The sequence below is a fragment of the Solanum lycopersicum genome, chromosome 9, assembly GCF_036512215.1.
Source record: "Solanum lycopersicum chromosome 9, SLM_r2.1".
In the NCBI taxonomy this organism is placed as follows: domain Eukaryota; kingdom Viridiplantae; phylum Streptophyta; class Magnoliopsida; order Solanales; family Solanaceae; genus Solanum; species Solanum lycopersicum.
Genome location: NC_090808.1, coordinates 65,521,580 through 65,541,409, shown reverse-complemented (window position 1 = coordinate 65,541,409; position 19,830 = coordinate 65,521,580). Strand labels below are relative to the sequence as shown.

The 19,830-nt window shown below is 31.0% G+C and overlaps 1 protein-coding gene and 1 pseudogene across 1 annotated transcript; both read left to right on the top strand.

The window, feature by feature from the left end:
- The first annotated feature begins 8,756 nt into the window (after positions 1-8,756).
- LOC101250157 (vicilin Cor a 11.0101-like) lies at positions 8,757-11,499 on the top strand (annotated as a pseudogene).
- Positions 11,500-15,731: 4,232 nt separating this feature from the next.
- vicilin lies at positions 15,732-18,859 on the top strand. The gene is given in 7 exon segments (NM_001321189.1): positions 15,732-16,022; positions 16,588-16,974; positions 17,058-17,233; positions 17,386-17,466; positions 17,556-17,822; positions 17,909-18,245; positions 18,415-18,859. Coding segments are annotated over 7 exon segments (1,710 nt in total). The 5' UTR covers positions 15,732-15,769; the 3' UTR covers positions 18,624-18,859.
- The last annotated feature ends 971 nt before the right edge of the window (positions 18,860-19,830 follow it).

Below are 19,830 nucleotides of genomic sequence, written 5' to 3'. Positions count from 1 at the left end.
CACTTCACATTCTTCTCTTTTATTGTCTCTAGTGCTACAAAATAATATCACTAGCTATGACTAACCAATTAAAAAATCTAAGCTTCCATTTGATCATAGATTTTTGAGATTGAGAGTGAAAGTGAAACTTCTTTTAAAAATTGGTTGAACTTGTTCGTCTTTGCACCTCTAAGTGATTATTTAGGAGCCTTAGCTGATGATTCAGGCTGTTTCGAAAATATTTTAAAGACAAACTATAGTTAAATACAAACACTACTTTTTTTATTTTCAAATTATGGCTTTTATTTAATGAGATTATTAGTTTCAATAAACCATGCAGAAATTGAATAATATTGGGGGGAATAATATAAAGGAAAAAAGTAACAGCACCCATTATATGACTTCTTTAATGGTGCTAAAGAGTTGATATGACTTGTTATTGACTGTGAGAACCCTAAAGATGTGACATACCTTTGCTTTAATTTTACTGGATTTAGAATTTACAAAAGTTGAGTCTGAACAAATTTGGTTTGTTATGACTAGGAACAGAACAATTTAGTTAGTTAACCTAGTTTACTGCTCCTATTTGTGACATTTCCATTATGGCCTGTTAATAGTAAGTCAAAGGAATTTGAAGATGTATCAAAAATCTATCTCTATCTCATAAAGATATAGGGGCAGAATAAGCGCATATTTATCTTTTTTAGTTTCACCCATGAAATCATACCAAATATGTTATTGTTGTTGCAATAATACGTCCAACAAAAATATCAATCCATCGGGAATCAAGTTGGTTCATCGGAATCGAAGATCTATCAAAAATCTATCTCTATCCCATAAAGATATAGGGGCAGAATCTGCGCATATTTATCTTTTTTAGTTCCACACATGAAATCATACCGAATGTGTTATTGTTGTTGTAATAATACGTCCAACGAAAATATCCAATCCATTGGGAATCAAGTTGGTTCATCGGAAATATTTCAGATGAACTTTCCTGTTACGTCAGTGACACTAGCACGAGAGATGTTGGGTATATAGGTATGCATGCCGTATACATTTGTAATTTTTTTAAAGTTGTATAGACCTAGACCCAAAATGAACAAGGTCGTTAAAAAAATCAGGAATTCACCTTTTTAAAGTGAAATATTATTTATTTATTTATGGAATTTCATATGTTAATTTCCTAAACTTTTATAATGTACAAATTTGATTTGATCAGACAATACTCCACCAAGTATTGAAAAAATGGGCAAAAAACAACTCATGTAGCTTTTATAAATAAGGCAGAAAATTGCATTGAACCTCAAAGCACTTAACAAACATCTTGCAGACTCTTTACAGACAAAGGAATATATATAGACAAAAAGGTTTATTTTCTTGATTATGTCTTTGTCTCTATATATTATTATATTTTTTTATAATGGGTCTAGAAATTGACATGTTAAAAAAGAAAATCTAAGGGGTAACATGAAAAAGTTATTTAAAAAAAAAAAAAAAAAGACAAGTTAATGGGATAAGTCATGATTTAGATTTAGACTCTTTTTCTTTTTCAAGACATGTCAATTTCAGTTTTGTAAATTTGCAGCAAAGTGTGCTCGACATAAAACTCAGAAAACTAATACTACTAGTGAGTATATGTTTTTAATAAATTGTTATTAGTATTCAAATCGTAAATACTAATTTAAGAGATTTATGAATTTTTCGTAGCGAAAATGAACTTGTGAATATACATAGAAAATGTAGAGCGGTTTTTTTTCCCCCTCTCTTTTGGATAACTAACCCTAGGCTCTATTGCAAACATTTGCTATGGAGCACAATTAAATCAAACCCTAGCTACTCTATTTATTTTAGATTATTAGTTTGCTATTATATACAATTTTTCCATAAATAAAACCTCTATTTTTCTATATCATAATGGTGTATTTCTATACACTGGAACCATATAGTATATAGGTCATTTTGGCACATAAATATACTAGTTTTGGAATGATTTTTAATATTTGTTCTTCAAATTTATGATTTTTAATTTTCTCTTCAATCGCTTTAAGTAAGAAAAATGTGGACGAAGATACCCTTGACATCGGAAAATAATTACAAGACAAAAGTGTATATTTCCCTTTCATAATACAACACAAATTATGTCAAGGTAAAACAAGTTATGTCACTTAAATCCATGTCATTAGAATTATAATGTTCAATTCATAACCAATAGGCTTAAGTCATCTACAAGCTCTTAAAATTGTCCGCATATTTCATTTGAACACCTTAACTATAACATGTACCTATTAAACACCTCTACCGAGTCGAATTATAACCATTTGAGCATTTTTTGACAATCAGCTAAAAATATAAAATGAGTGTAGTACACTCGCGCTGACATGGAAATTTGTCAAATAAATGGTGCATATATGGCATTTTGAGTTATTTTTTGAGTCAAAGTAACAACGAAAAAGTTATGACCAAAATAAAGGAAAAACTCTTCAATTTTTTTTAAAAAAATGTCCCTGTACATCTCCTTCACCATCACAACTCGTTTTCTCATAATTCAACAATGAAAAAAGTCCAAGGAAAATCAACAATTAATTGTGAAATTGAGTTATTATTTTAGTGAAATAATTTTCTAACTCTTAAAAAAGAAAAGCCAAGAAATAAACTTTTCTTCTTCATTTGTATGAATCAACAATGACAAATCATTAAATTCAAAAAAATAAATAAAAATGAAGACGTCTAATGTCGCCCATTGAACCACTTTTTTCTTTTCTTTTTCTTCCTCTTCTTTACCAGAAATCAATAATGGCAGATTTAGACTTGAAAAAAATAATTTAAAAAATCTAACAATAAAATAATATTCTAAGATCTGGAGAAAAGAAAAGAACAGAGTAAAACATTAATGGTAGAGGTGGTGGAATTGTTTAAATTGCAATCTATAACTTTGCTTACTTTCATAAATCAACAAATATTCAGTTCTAGATCTTAAGAAAAAAAGGTTCAGGCGATTTTAGATCTTAAGAAATAAAACGACCATATGATAGGTTAATGGTAGAGATGTTGGTGGTTGCTCAAAAGAGGAGTATGTGATGGCAGCGATAATGACAAATTTGAAGAAAGATTGCAATGGCAATGGCGATTGCATGAGAAATTATTAATGGCAAAGAAGCACAAAGAAGAAGAAGAAAGTTGACTGTTTTTTTTTAAAAAAATAAATAATTCAACTAAAAATAAATTCTTTCACGCTCTTATGAGCGGTGAATCACACTCACAATGCCAGGCAGACAAAAAGTGCTCAAGTGGTATAAATTTGAAGTCTAAAAGTGTTTAATAGGTACAAGTCTTAGTTAAGATATCTAAGTGAATTATGCGGACAACTTTAAGGGGCTCTGTATGACTTAAGCCTAACCAATAAGTTACATCTTAGAAGGCATAATTTAGTTCTTACAAAACTTATGTGTATATTTTATAACACATAAGTTAGTTCATATGATACTTATGCCGATAAATTGAAAAAACAAGGGCACAAGATTTTGACATCATAATCTTTTTGTATATGCTGATAGAGATATATATAAGTTCAGAAGCTCGGTCAACTCATAATTTATCTACATAATTTTTGTTGGATTAGGCAAAAGTTTTCTAAAACTTTTGTGTTAACAAAATTACTTCATAGTTAAAGATATTCTAGCCCACAAATTTTCATTATTAATTAAATAATCACCACTCCAAAATAAAGACAATCTATGCATGCAAAAAAAACTAAAAAAAAACTTGATAGATATATATTTCCAACAATTATAAAGATTAACTTTTTTTTTCTTCATGAGTTCTGAGAGTTCCACTAAGGTTTGGTATTCATACTTTTAATGAATGGGACAGTGCTTCAAATTCTAATGGCATTTGTACAGTCAACACTCCCATTTGCTTTGTCTCTGGGACCATAACCTTGCCATATATTACAAAAAAAAAACTCCATGCCATCCTTCAAATTGTGTTCCCTATATATTCATAGATATATATCTAAATGATGGACCAGAGATTTTAATGAAAAAATCAAAAGAAAAAACATAATGTAGATGCCCTAAAATCATTTAGTTTATCAATATGACTAAAAATATATATATATATTCGGTTGTATATGTTGTGTATATACCTAATAAATATCATATAAATATGCCATTTAACTTGGTCTCATTACGAATCTATGTCTTTCAATTTCAGGTGTGCACAAGTAGACATGAAATCGTATAAAGTTGACATGTGGCGTCCTATTTTCAATTTGCGTCTCATGTGGCACTTCGTATGTAGAATATCATGTAGGACGCGTGTATCTACTTGTTTAACCTCATACAAGTGTAAGTGTTTATTTGTATATACTCATAGTTTAAGGGCATAAATACTAGGTATAGTACATAAACAAGACCCTTAACTTGGCTTCAACAGACAACTATGACCTCTAACTTTAATTTTGTACAACTAGACACTTAAACTTGTATAAAATTGATAAATTAGACACACATGTCCTACATGACATAATACACGTAGGACGCCACGTAGAAAATAAAATTGTCATGTTGGCTCCTATGTAGGATGAATGTGTCATAGTTGCCAATTGACGCCAAGTTAACGGTCGTATTATGCCTAAATACTAATTGAGACCAAGTTAAATAATATGTTTATCTATTATACCTATATACACAACAATATCATATCCAGTGAAATTCTACGAAGTAGGGTCTGATGAGAATAGAGTGTACTCCCTTGGTGGAGATAAAAAGATTATTTTTGAAAAATCCTCAGACTTTTCGTATATATATATATATATATATATATATATATATATATATATATAAAGTTGATGTGATGGCGATATGTGGCTGCAACTAGCTAGGGGTCTCTCAATTACTACTACAAGATTTTTATTGATGTGATGGAAGGGAAAAAAGAAAGAGATATATGGGAGACATTTCTTATATATATGTCTCTGTGGCACTCTCATTCACTAGCACAGGGCGGTGACATGCATGCTTCGTACCCATTTGGTGAAACGAATTATTTAAGTTATGGATAAATGTTTTTACAACGATATCGTTTGTTTGAGTATTTATATCTAAATTTAAATACTTAAATAAGGTTTTAAATAAGGTTTGAAGTTGACTTTGACAAATCATAACGAACTTAGATAAAAATATCCCTTATTTAGCCTTCAACAAAGTCATACTTCTGGCAAAAACGTCCTAAGTTCGATAGAAATTTCGACTTCAATCACCTACGTAAAGTAAATCGCGATCCAAAAAACGAATATTTATGCACCTCATCTCTGAAATTTTACCGGAGGAGTTACGGGTCGAACCGTTCAATGGGCTTGACCCGTAAAATGCCTTGTTTTGAACATAATTGGGCCTAGGTTTTTTAGGTATTAGTTAGTAGAGGCCCAATTCATAATCAGCCCAACTTTGGCCCAACTCGTTTCTCTATTTGAAAGGGAAGCCATGACAGAGTACCGGCCCATATTTTAGCTTACATCTATTTAACTTTTAGCCTTATTAATAATGTAAGCAGAATTTATATTTAGGCACAAAAGTTTCTTTTTCTCCTCGTTACTTATTTGTGATTGTAATTATATATCGGGTAATGTTTATTGAGTTAACATTGTATCCTTGAGGATATCGATTAGTACAAAATTGTGTCTCATCAAAAGATGACATATATGAACGAGAACAATTTTAGATAGAAGCAGGTTAGGTTACTTCAATCGATTTTTTAATTTATTTATAAAAATATTATACGGTTATTCAACATTGTTTAAATCTATAACGTATATTTCTACTTATTTAATATGTAATTAGGTATTCCCTATAAGAAATTCTACAAGCACCTATTATGATTTTGTCAATTGTATATAATCAACTTTCAAGATGAATATACATTTTCAAAATTGATTAGCTTAATATAGACAAATCAAAAAAAGTTTAAATTGGTGAAGGAGAATGATTTTCTTGTAATAGACCTTATATAGTATACATTTATACTAGTTAGATCAATAAATTTGGATAGTTGATGATCCTATAAACAAATAGTAGATAGTAAACTTTTTTTTTTTGAGAAGATCTTTTTTTAAAAAAAAAAGGGAAAAGGGTCTGATATACCCCTCAACTTTGTTATTTAGAGCTGATATATCCCTTGTTATGAAAGTGGCTCATATATACCCCTACTTGTAAACAAATGGCTCACATATACCCTTTTCCTCCAACGGAAATGAAAAAACTAATAATTTTAATCTAAATTTTTATTATTTTTTTCTAAAAAATATAATCCCATATGAGTAAATTTAATCCTCGTCGAACATATTTTTTTTATTTTTTTATTAATGACTAATTTATAATTATTATTTTGATAATCAAATTTATTTATGTTTACAAATATTCTTGTAAAACTTATTGTAGATGACCAATTTTTTTCTTCGAATACGAAATTAAATTACAATACACATAAAAAAAATAGTTTAATTTTTTATTCTTTAAACTAAGGAATGAAAGAAAAAAACAAATAAAAATAAGAAATTCAAATAATTATAATAAAAAAATCAATAAATAATTTATGTATGAAAAAAAATTAAAATATACCTTGAACTTTGATAGAAGAATCATATATATCCCTAAATAATTTTTTTTAAAAAATTTAGAAGTAACAAATATAAATTTAAAACCATTTTTTTAACTTCCGTTAAATGAAGGGTAAATGTGAGCCATTTTATAACGGCAGGGGTATATGTGAGCCGTTTGTATAACGGTAAGGGCATATATGAGCCACTTCTATAACGAGGGGTATATCAGCTTCAAATGACAAAGTTGAGGGGTATATCAGACCCTTTTCCCAAAAAATAATAAAATGTGTATTTTGAAATTGTTTACTATAAAACAACACATACACTTATTGAATTTCTCAGCACATGCATACTATAATTAATTATTACGATTGACATTGTTTAATTCGAATTGATATTTTAAAGATATGTACAATTTTGGATGCTATTGAATTTCAAATCCTAATTCATGCCTATATAAACTCTATAAAAAATACTATATTTTTTTTAAGAGACATTTTGGATATTCCACAAATTTATAAAATATTCATTAAGAGATCAAATTCAAATCATCATAGGTTGAGAAATATACACTAACGACCCTCAAATCATGATTCTTCATGAGAGAAGAATTACTAGAATTATACCTATATTATTTGTCAATAAAACAAATTTTTTTATTTATTTATAATGTTAATTTATTTTCTATCATTTTAAAATTTATCTCGAGCAATTACAATATTCCATCAGCTTTAATGTCTTCTTCTTTTGATTGTGGCATAGTGGGATGTGGTAAATTGTATCATTTTGTTCATGTACTCTGGTTTATGGTTAATTAATGGGATAATTATATATAATAGTAAACTAATAATCTAAAATAAATGGAGTAGCTACGGTTTGATTTAATTGTGCTACATAGCAAACGTTAGCCAAAGTTTACCAGTAGCCTCTCTCCCAAAAATCTCGCTCGCTACTCTCCCGTTCTCGCTCGCCACTCTCCCTCTGCTCGCCTCTCTCTCTTTATACACAGAAGATTATAAATTATGTTTCTGTTTTGTATAAAGCGGGAGAAAATTGTATATACACATGCAAAAACATATATTTTCGTGCTATACACTTATTTATACAATTTTCAAACATTTTACTTCAATTCAATTGTAGATAAATGCAAATTTTATACAAATATTGCAGCAAAAAAGGCCAATGAATTATACAAATCCGAATTATACAATTGTAGTTAAATAAAATTTTCTCTCATTTTATACAACAGAAGTGTATATATTGTGTTCCGTTTTTTGTATAAAGCGAGAGAAAAACATATATCTTCTTCCTATACACTTATAATTATGCAATATACATACATTTTACTTCGATTCAATTGTATGCAAAACAAATTTTATACAAATATTGCAGCGAAATAGGCAGCGAATTATACAATTGTGCATTATACAATTGCAGTGAAATAAGCTAGTGAATTATACAATTGCAGCGAAATAGGCTAGCAAATTATACAATTTAGGCCAGCAAATTATACAATTGTATATGTATGGCGAATTATACAATTTTATGTTTTCTATGGAGCACAATTATGTAAATTTTGCTATAGCATACAAATATAAATTTTTTATTTGCTAAAGTTGTCCTATAATTAATTAATTAAACAATAACGCAGAGGCAAATCTTCGTCGTTTTTGCATGCGTCTTCGTTGCCAAGTGTTTTCTTAATCACGTGTCCACTTTGTATTTAGCAAAGGCATAACATTTATGTGAATTTTTGTCTCATGGATTCATGAAAACAAATTGGTCTTTTGCCTCATTAATTAATATTATTTCGTCTATTTTTAAATATCATAATTTTTTTTATAATTAAATCATAAAAAATTTGATTAAGATAATGAACTTTTTAGTCATATCAATATATAAAAAAATAAAATTTACAGTACTTTTATATAGTTATTGAATATCTTAAAACTATTAATAGTTTTCGTATACCTTTCGATTAGTAAAGCTATTTCATGCCTTAATTTATCAAAAAAATCTATCTGAATGTCTTTTGGATCGAGCTTGTCTAACACAATTTACTTATCCTATGTAATTTGTAAGCTGATACACAATAGAAAATTTACTAAAATATTCTCAAAGTGCTCACCCAAAAAGGCAGGTAGAGACTATAAAAGATTGTAACAACTATGGATTAACTTGAAATTCCATCCATAAACCTCAATTTGCATGCATGCATGCATGCATGTAATGCACATTTTCGCACTATAAACTTCTCTTCATCTTCTAAACATCTTATCACTACTACTTTTTCACTCACTATGCCAATTTTCACTAAACCAAAACATTTATTTATCTTCTTCTTGATCCTCTCTTTGGTCATCGCATCTCAATGCGATGACCAAAATCCTCAGGGTCAACACCCTGAGGAAAAATTCCGAGAGTGCCAACAACATTGTGAGAGACAAGAACAACAAGGAGAACAAGAAGAATCGAATAATCCCTACTTATTCGAGTCTCAAAGGTTCAAGTCTTCATTCAAAGCTAGTCATGGTGATTTACGCATACTCGAGAAATTCACTCAAAGATCACAACTTCTACAAGGAATAGAAAAAATCCGTGTTGCTGTCCTTGAATTGGAGCCTCACACTTTTCTAATTCCTCATCACTGTGATGGTGAAATCATATTTGTTGTTGTTAGAGGTAAATAAATTTAATTTAATCATTGTAACTGAAATTACAAAGTAAAAATGGTACATCAATTAAAGTAAATTTCAACTTTTCACAGGACAAGGCACAATAAGTATCGCGGAACAGGATGACAAGAACTCGTTTAACTTAGAGAAGGGAGATGTATTCAGGGTGCCCGCTGGTTCGATTATCTACTTGATCAATAGAGATAAAGAAGAGAAGTTCTTTGTTTATGGGCTGGCCAAATCCATCAATGCTCCTGGCAAATTACATGTAAATATAGTACTACTATGTTTAATTTCCGCAAAAATCAACTTACAAAAGTAGGTAATCATGATAGTAAAAGAAGTTGTTTGTGATCCTTCTATTCTCTCTACAGTTTTAATGTTTTTTTTCTTTATATTAGTTTTAATATAATAAATATTTTGATTTTTTAGTATAAGTTTCTGTTATCTAATTTATCAACCATATGATTTAAGCTTCTGAATTCAGGAATACTTTAGTGCCGGAGCTGAAAATCCTGAATCTTTCTACAGAGCATTCAGCAGTGATATCGTGGAGAGTGCTTTTAATGTGAGCCCTGCTTAACATTTGGTCTTTTTTTTTTTCATATTTTGTTACAATACTCTGTTTTTTATTATTTTGATTAGATACAAAGGGACAGGTTAGAGAGACTATTCGAACTACAAAAGCAGGGGATAGTAATCAAAGCTAGTGAAGAGCAAATTAGAGGTATAAGCAAACACGCTTCGCGCTCCACTGAGCAAAGTAAAGGTAAAACAATAGGACCTTTCAATTTGCTGAAGGAACGCCCATTGTTCGAAAACAAATTTGGACAGTTCTTTGAAGTATCTCCAGAAGGATTTGAGCAGTTGAGAGACTTGGATGCTGCTGTTGGTATCATGAACATAGACCATGTAAGCGTATTTGTGTAAGAAATTTATATTGTCGTTGTATATAAGTTAAAGTTAAACTCGATGAAATATTATTCCAGGGTGGAATGGTACTACCATACTACAATTCAAGGTATATAAGGTTGGTTATGGTTGTTGAAGGAAATGCTCGGTTTGAAATGGCATGTCCTCATCTAGGTAGACAGGGTCGAGGCCAAGGGCCTCGTGGAAAAAGAAGAGAGCGAACACAAGAACAAGAACAAGAACAGGAACAAGAAGGAGATGTGCATTACCAAAATGTACGCGGTAATCTAAAGGTTGGTGATGTTTTGGTAATCCCTGCGAGCCATCCTATTACCTTTGTAGCAACCGGAGGCTCGAATTTGAGGCTAGTTGGTTTTGGAATCAATGCTCAGAACAACAAAAAGAACTTCCTTGCAGGTATTCCATCTTAGCTTCTTCAATTTGTAAGTGTAATTTTCAATAGTACAAGTGGAATCTGTTCCAGAGGAAATCTTAGTAGCTCAAATGGTTGGACGTTATCTGAATTTTAACCTTGTTGGTGAAACACTGTTAAAGAATGAGACAAAGTCTCACATCAGTAGTTAATGAGATGGGTGAACTCTTTATGAGGCTTGGACGATCCTCCTCCCTTTGAGCTAGCTTTTGGGATGTGAGTTAGGCGTAATACCTAATTTAACAGATTCGATTCCTGATGTGTGTATAGTTTACCATATTAAGAGTGTTCCAATATTTACTATAACAAATTAACATGCTTTTAGTAACATGAGTGTGACACATTCCATTTCTAGTTAGATTTTTCAATATTTTTAGGCGATTTAATAGTTACGTTGCTTTCTTTTTAAGTGATTTGATAGTGTAAAATTTACGTTTTGAAATACTAGGTAAACAAAACATATGGAGAAACATAGACAAGGAAGCAAAAGAGTTTGTCGTTCAACATGGCTGGAAGGGAGGTAGAAGAGATATTCCAGAAGCAAGATGAGTCCTACTTTGTGGCCGGACCGGAGGAGCATCGATGGCCTGCAGCAGAGGGAGAGAGGTGAAGGAGGAAGAAGGGGACAATAACAACAATGTCAAAGTGAGAGAGGTTTGTGAGTAAATAAGAGAAGGCTTCTACCTAGAGAGAGTACTATATATACTAATATACTTGTAAGGGTTTTTAGCTTCTCTTGTGGTGTGCAATGTAAACTTTTTCCATCTCATGTTGAGTCGGTTTCTATGTCGTTAGCTATCTCCTGTTTGATCCCCCCTCCCTTGGCACGGGGAAGATTCTGTAGTATATTATGAGCACCGAGCTAAGAGGCAATTGAGCATGACTCACTTTAAAAATCACGACCTATGTATATCTCAATTACAATTTTTTTTTTCAAATTCATTAAAATGTATGATCCTCAACAAAATTGAAATTACAGGATCTGTTGGAAATAAACTGTTTTTGGAAAAAATGAAATATAAGAATTATAGATCAGAGTAAAATTAAACATCTAAGCATGATTAATTACTATACTTGGTCCATTTTTAGAAATGATTGTTTTATTTTGTTAAGTCAAGAAGCTCAATCAATGAACTTCTATAAGAAAAAAAATCATCATAAATTATACTTCAAATCAATATTAAAAAGAATACGTGTTAATTGAAACTAGTTTGAAATTAATTTGGCTACGTTTTCAATGGATGGCTACAATTGTAATATTAAAAAAAGCCATCTCCTAATATAGCCAATTCTTACTCTCAAAATCAACCTTTGTTTGGACCTCTTAGCTCAAAACCCGGCCCAAAACTCTATACCCGACCCAGCCCATGAAATCTTCAATTTCCCTATACCCTCTCTTCCCCATTCCTATCGAACACAATACCTAGTAGCTCATCTCCCCCACCGGTGGTATAGCTACGTATAGTTTAGGATGGTCAGTCGAAAATTATTTATCGAAAAATTATATTATATATATAAGAAATTATATAAAATAAATAGGTCAATTTTTTTAAAAAATGTATATTAAATTTTGAACATCCTTAATTGAAATTTTTGACTTTGCTCTCCATTCTGATGACCTTAGCACTAAGCAACTTCCTCGTTTACAGCTCACCAAGGGTACTTCTTCAATGTAATCTTGCTAGAAAAACTTGGGGAGAATAAGATGCGAACAGATCTTATTTAATATATTTTTTTATTTTTAATAGATCATCGGCTATAATAACATAATTCTGAAATGGTAGTTTAAGAAAGAAAAATTAGTTAGCAGAATATTATCAATTATTAATTAATTGAACAAAATAAGAATTGATTTGAGCAAGGATTCTCTTGATGAAGATGAGAGAAATATGTTGGGTATATACTTTGACATAGTGGCTAGGAAAGGAGATATATCACCTAGGCAACAAAGAAGTAGAAGCAACAAAAGCAAAAAGAAAGACACATAGAAAGTAACATAGTTGAGAAGGTAAAATGATTGAAGAGTTTGTTCCAAGGAACCTATCGATGTGATATGCAAAGCAAAATCATTTGACAGTATATTAATATGTTTAATAAAATCCAATAAATCCATAAAAAAGGTATGAATTATCAAGTGTTTTTGGATAGGTTTGAAGAAGAAGACGAGAAAAATACTTCAAGTTACTTTTAGTGGATAATCACTCTTTTTTAATTCAGGCGTTTGAAATAGAAAATTTGGGATGATAACTCAACTTTCATCTTGATTGACATATTTTTGTACTCCCTTCGTTTCAATAAGAGAAAGCTGATTTGACTTGACACAAAATTTTAGAAAATAAAAAAGATTTTTGAATTTTGTGGTCCTAAATTAAAGTTATGTCAAATGTACTAATTGCCCTTTAATCTTGTGGCGTTAAACATGACACATGACAAATTAAAATTAAAATATTACCAAAAAGAAAATAAGTCATTCTTTTTTAAACAGACTATAAAGGAAAAAAAATCATTCTTTTTTAAACGCAGGGAGTATTATTTAAGCATACTCATTTGTAATATCATCATGGAGTGTATTACAAACTCTGTGGTGATCACTTAGTTCTCTCGCCCTCTCTCGCTCGTCTCTCTAATCTCTCTCCCAATCTCGCTCGCCCCTCTATCCCTCCCCAATCTTGCTCGCCTCTCTCCTCCCTCTCCCAATTTCACTCGCCTCTCTCCTCCCTCTCCTAATCTCGCCTTCCATATATACAAATTACATATGCATAATATATAATTATCTAACCGTTGTACATATACAATTCAACTTTTTTCTATTCTTTTCCATCACCCTCGCCTCTCTCCTCTCTCTCGGTCTTACTCTTCTATCCTTAATATAACATGTAATTAAAAATTGTAATTATCAAACTATATATATAAAGAATGATTAAGCTATTTGTAGATGGATATATATGAAAAAATTCCGTATATTAAGCTACCAAATATGATTTCTGTCATAAAAATTAAATAATTTAATGACGACTTTCATGTTTTAATTAATAATTTTCGTAATTAAATATCATATTTGCTACAGTGGACACCTATAAAGTTTGTCTGTATATAAGTGCAATGCTTTTAATTATTACATTTGCATTAGCTAGAATGTCTTTTCTCTTGGGATGCGGCAAATAGTGTCATTTTGCACCTATATTTAGTTAATTACAAATGAAGAGGCAAACCTTCGTCCTTTATGCATGCCTCTTCCTTGCCATGTGTTCTCTTCATCACGTGTACACTTTTTGTATTTTAGCTCAACGCATTTTCTTATTTTGTCTCAAATTGATTTTATTCAAAAACAAAAAAATTAATATCTTTTGCCTCATTATTAATTAAATATGTACTTCACCTGTCACTAGCTCAACAACCATAATACTACTTGACAAAAATAAAAATATTCCATTAAGCATTAATTAGTTTATGATGTTATTAATTTTGAATGTTATTATGAGTAATATTCGATTTGTTTGATTAATTTCGATCTCTATTTAAGTAGTATATATTTTGATCTTCATGCTATTTTAATTGCGGGGCAAGTATAACTTAGATATATTTAGATATATATATTTGTGTGAGTTTTTAACTATTTTGTTGACTATTAAATTACCTGTTTAAGTGTTTTTTAAAAATAAATGAAGAAGATAATAAGCTCATGATATATAAATTAATTTATTTGTCACTCATTTTAAAAATAAAAATTAGAGATAAATAACTTTCGCTGTTAATATTAACCGTATTTAATTTTATATAAATAGAGTATCAATTACTCTATTTTATTTTATTATATAATATAATATATTATATATATGAGTATTAGCTACAAATAGTTTATGATAGATTAATGTTGAATTTCATAATGAATTATTTTTGTCCTGATATCTCTGTTGAATCTAGTTTAGATCTGTCTTTAGTGAAATTATAAAAGTTCAGGATATTTTGGGAGAAGAGAAATTATAATTAGGCAGCTATCTCAATTCTCCACATATTTAATGCAATTATCAAAATAAAATCAATACTTATCAACTCGCCGCATATTTCTACAGCACAGCGCCAGCTAATAATCTTATTATAGCATGATTCCCTGCACCCTTATTTACGTGTCGTGACACTTATATAATTAGAGGTAGAAAAATTATTTTTAATAATGACTTTTGAGTATAAACAAGAAAATATTATGAGTCATAGGAGAGAATTGTAAAATCTACAGAAGAAAGTAGCACTATGCGGAGCTACTTTTTATTAAGGGGTGTTAATATAGTCGAAGCTATATCGTAGTTAGAGTGTCTAGTTAAATATTTTTGATAAAAAGAAAATATTGTATATTGAAATAAATAATATACATAGAGATCATGTAACATATTTTAATACTTTTGACATAACAATTTATTGTAGTTTAATAGGTTTGAACATTTTTCGTGAATTTTTTTGACTTCGCCATTAACCATTAGGGGGTCAAGAAGCACTCTTTCGTAAAAAAATTACTTTGTAATAGAGATTCTGTTCTAACTCTGGTTTAACCAATCAAAAGTCACCTAAAATTGACATTAAAGCTTAAATAACACACTTTAAATAGACTTTGTTCAATTTAGACACCTCATGTCATGATCAAATACTATATTTGTTTGACACTTTTTATTAATATATCATAATGAAAATATTACACTCACTTCTAACGGGTGAAAAACTTATTCAATTAAATTTTATTTTAACTAAATCATTGACCCCTTTAGATACAAATACTGCAATAACAAACACTGACCACCTATTAAGATCATAACACTTTACCTACTGACCTTTTACTTTAATACATGTCCTTTACTCCCTTCTATTTTAATTTTACAATAAGAATTTGAAAAAAAGCTATAATCAAACAAAATATTATTTAACTCCAATAAAATTTATTACTTAGAATTCATATACTAAAATGTGTAAGTCCACCTCATCAAGCCAGCTAATATAGCTAACACTTATCTTCTCACACTTCCACTTCACTCAATTTACTTCTCCACGTCTACTTTTCACTTCCAACACTTGTCAATTTGCATGCATGCATGTACCATTTCTTCCACTATAAAATCCCCCTCACCCAAATCAACATTTCATCATCACTAAAATACAATATAAAGTTTTTCACTCACTATGGCAATTTTCACAAAACCAAAGCTTTTATTTATCTTCTTCTTGATCCTCTCTTTGGTCCTTGTATCTCAATGCTATGATCAAAACCCTAGGGGTTACCAAGACCCTCAGGAGAAACTAAGAGAGTGCCAACAACGTTGTGAGAGACAACAACCAGGACAACAGAAACAGTTGTGCAAACAACGTTGTGAACAACAGTATAGGAAAGAGCAACAACAACAACATGGAGGGGAGACTGGTGAAGATGATCTAGGTAATGTTTTAATTTTAATTTATCTCTTATTTTTTTTTAACAAAATTTATTTTTATTTGTCTATACTTTTTAATTTTATTTTAAAAAAAAAAACGTTTTCTTCAACGAGTGATGAGCTTTTTTTAATCTCTATGTACATTGTACAATCTTTTTATATTATTATTTTGTTCCTTTTTAGTGGTTATGTTATCTTTCGTAGTATTCTAAAATAATATTTAAGTGCAACATTTTTTCTGTCAAAATAATAGAAATATACATCTTAAAAAGATATTTTAGCTATTAAAGATTATATAGAAAATACTATAAAGTTATTTTAGCTATTTGCTAATTTCTTTTTTCACTTTTAACTTTTCTCCTATCAATATAATAGAAAAATATGTCTTAAATATTAATTAAAATTCATCCCCCTTTTTAGTTTTGAAACTCAAGTCTCTTTCAAAACAAGGACCCTCTTCTTTTTGGCTTTTAACACTTTAACTTCACACTTGTTATTATAAAAGGACGATTCGAACTTAAATTTAAAATTTAGAAAATTAATGTCTTTTCATTTTTAATTTGGTGACAGGCAATCGTGGGCCTGATAAGAGCTACAAAAGATTGCAAGAATGCCAACGTAGGTGCCAGAGTGAACAACAGGGCCAACGACTACAAGAGTGTCAACAACGTTGTCAACAAGAGTACCAAAGAGAGAAAGGACAACACCAAGGTGAAACTAACCCACAGTGGGAACAACAAGAAAAATCAAACAATCCATACTTATTCGAGTCTCAGCGATTCAGGTCTCGATTCAGAGCTAGTCATGGTGATTTCCGAATCCTCGAGAGATTCAATCAAAGATCTCAGCTTCTCAAAGGAATCGAAAAATACCGTGTCGCCATCCTCGAATTGGAACCTCAGTCTTTCGTGTTGCCTCATCACTGTGATGGTGAAGCCATTTATGTCGTGGTTAAAGGTAATTTTAGTCACAGTTCATTTTTTTTTTAATAATATAAGTAATTAAAATGTTTTAATCTAAATGTCGAACTCTTTTTACAGGACAAGGAGTAATTAATATAGCAGAACAAGATAACAAAAACTCCTTCAACTTGCAGAAGGGAGATGTAATCAGATTGTTTGCTGGTTCAAATGTCTACTTGCTCAACAAAGATAACAACGAAAAGCTCTTTGTTTACGTGCTCGCTAAGTCCGTCAATGCCCCTGGAAATTTGCAGGTAACGATTAAATCTCGTAATTTTGATACAATCATTCTATACCTAGTAGTAGTTTTGTTTCAATTTTATGTTCATACATATACTCATTTGAGACACAAGTCTGAGTATACTTTATTCGACTACTAAATTGTCCTTTTTATCTTTAAATTCAGGAATACTTTAGTGCGGGAGGCCAAAATCCTGAATCCTTCTACAGAGCATTCAGCAGCGATATCCTGGAGTCTGCTTTCAATGTAAGCCTGCTTGAATTAATCATGACATTGATTGTTTTTTCAATATATATGTAGTTACTATGCTTAGTGTTGTGGATTGTTTTGATTAGAACCCAAGGGATAAGTTAGAGAGGCTATTTGGACAACACAAGGAGGGGATAATAATCAAAGCTAGTGAGGAGCAAATTCGAGCTATAAGCGAACACGCCTCGCGCTCAACTCAGCAAACTAGAGGTAGAACACAGGGACCTTTCAATTTGATGAAGGAACGCCCGGTATTCGAAAGTAGATTTGGACAGTTCTTTGAAGCACGTCCCGAAAGATACGAGCAATTGAGGGACTTGGATGCTGCTGTTGGTTTCATGAACATTAACCAAGTAAGCCTCGCCTCGCCTCGGCTCTAATTTGATATCTTATACTGTTAAGTGTATAGAAGTTTGAAAATTTGAATTTGTTGTTGTAGGGTGGAATGGTACTACCATACTACAACACGAAATCTACAAAATTGGTTATGGTCATAGAAGGGAACGCTCGATTTGAAATGGCATGTCCTCATCTTGGTAGACAAAGCCAGAGCCCATGGTCTCGTGGACAAGGGAGAGAGCAAGAGCGAGAGCAAGAACAAGAACAAGAAGAAGGAGATGTCCATTACCAGAAAATCCGCGGTAACCTAAACGTTGGTGATGTGTTGGTAATCCCTGCTGGCCATCCAATTACCTTTGTAGCAACCGGAAACTCGAATCTGAGGATCGTTGGTTTCGGAGTCGATGCTGAGAACAACAAAAAGAACTTCCTTGCAGGTACTCCTATTTTGTCATCCAATTTGCTCATTTAGAGCAACTCACCTATATCTTTCTAGTTCCGTGTGCCCTAGTTGCCCAATTTTATCATTTAGAGCGATATGACGATTGCTAATATTGTTCGTTCGTTTTTTTAGATGACATGATAACCTAAATTTTGTCGTTTTAGGTAAACAAAACATATGGAGGAACATAGACAGGGAAGCGAAAGAACTGTCCTTTAGCATGCCGGGAAGGGAGGTAGAAGAGATATTCCAGAGGCAAGACCAGTCCTACTTTGTGGCTGGACCGGAGCATCGCCAGCAGAGGGAGAGGGGTGAAGAAGGAAGAAGGGGACAAGATCAATATTTGTCTTCAATTTTGGACTTTGTTTTCTAAAAGAGTGTACGTTATGCACAATGCAGATATGCGTTTGTGCCAAGTGAAAAGAGCTTTGTGAGTAAATAAGAATGAGGCTCCAGAGAAATATGTACTACTACTAATGTAACTCCTTAAAAGTAAATGTGGTCTAAAGAGTTTTATAGAGGGTTTTTAGACTCTCTTGTAGTATGTATGTATGTTTTGGTGTGCAATGTAACTTTTGCATCATAAATAAAACTCCTTGCTGTTAACTATCTTGTACTACTACTCTTTTTGATTAGCAATACTTGTTTTGCTATTTTAATGAAGTGAATGTTTACTATATAAATAATATTTGTTCTACTCTGGAATCTACTTGTTCTACTCTGGAATCTACGTAGTTTTTACAACTTTTTAAGTTGTGATACTCCTTTAGTTTTATATGTATGCTACTACTCTCAGGGACTCTTAGAGTTTGATTCTTATATTTGATATTTTTATATATTTTGAACTTTTCAGTTTGCATCCAATAAAGTTCTCTTAATTGAGAGCAATTAGAACTATCAACTATATATATCATCATGTTATTTAAAAATTACTTGGCACATAAAACTTTGAAAGCCAAATTCCATCTTGAGTCATCATATGATGCAAAGAATAAAACGAAAAGGATAGCAATCGGCAAAAGCATCGGTACTTGCATACTCTCCTCATATTTCCAGAGCTATTTATGAGAAGTTGTCAACAGGTTTAGACTTGTCCTTTACAAAGATCTTGAATAACAGATAAATTAATATCTTAATAATTTTCTATTTGTACAAATATTGGGATTTAGGCAGTTTTGATGATTGACAAAGAAAGAAGAAACATGACAGTCAACATAATTCAAAGATACACTGTCATGAGATATTGAATTCGAGAAAGCTTCTAAAATGAATAAAGATAAGAGTGCAGAAATAAAGGAATGGATAATGTTAAATTCGTGAGAAACCCCACGGAAACAAACATTTGATGAATTGAAGACAAAGAATCAATGAGTTTGATTTGAAGAAGGAGTCTAAAGAGGCAACTAGTTTTAATTGAAAAAGGAGTCTTACTTGAAGTAGAACTCTTCAAGTTACTGCTGAATTGAAGTGTTGGAGTTTAACTACGATACGAAAGAATCAATGAATGTAATTTGAAGAAGAAATCCAAAAAATCTAGGAGTTTGAATTGAAAAAGGAGTCCTACTTGAAGTAGAACCTCT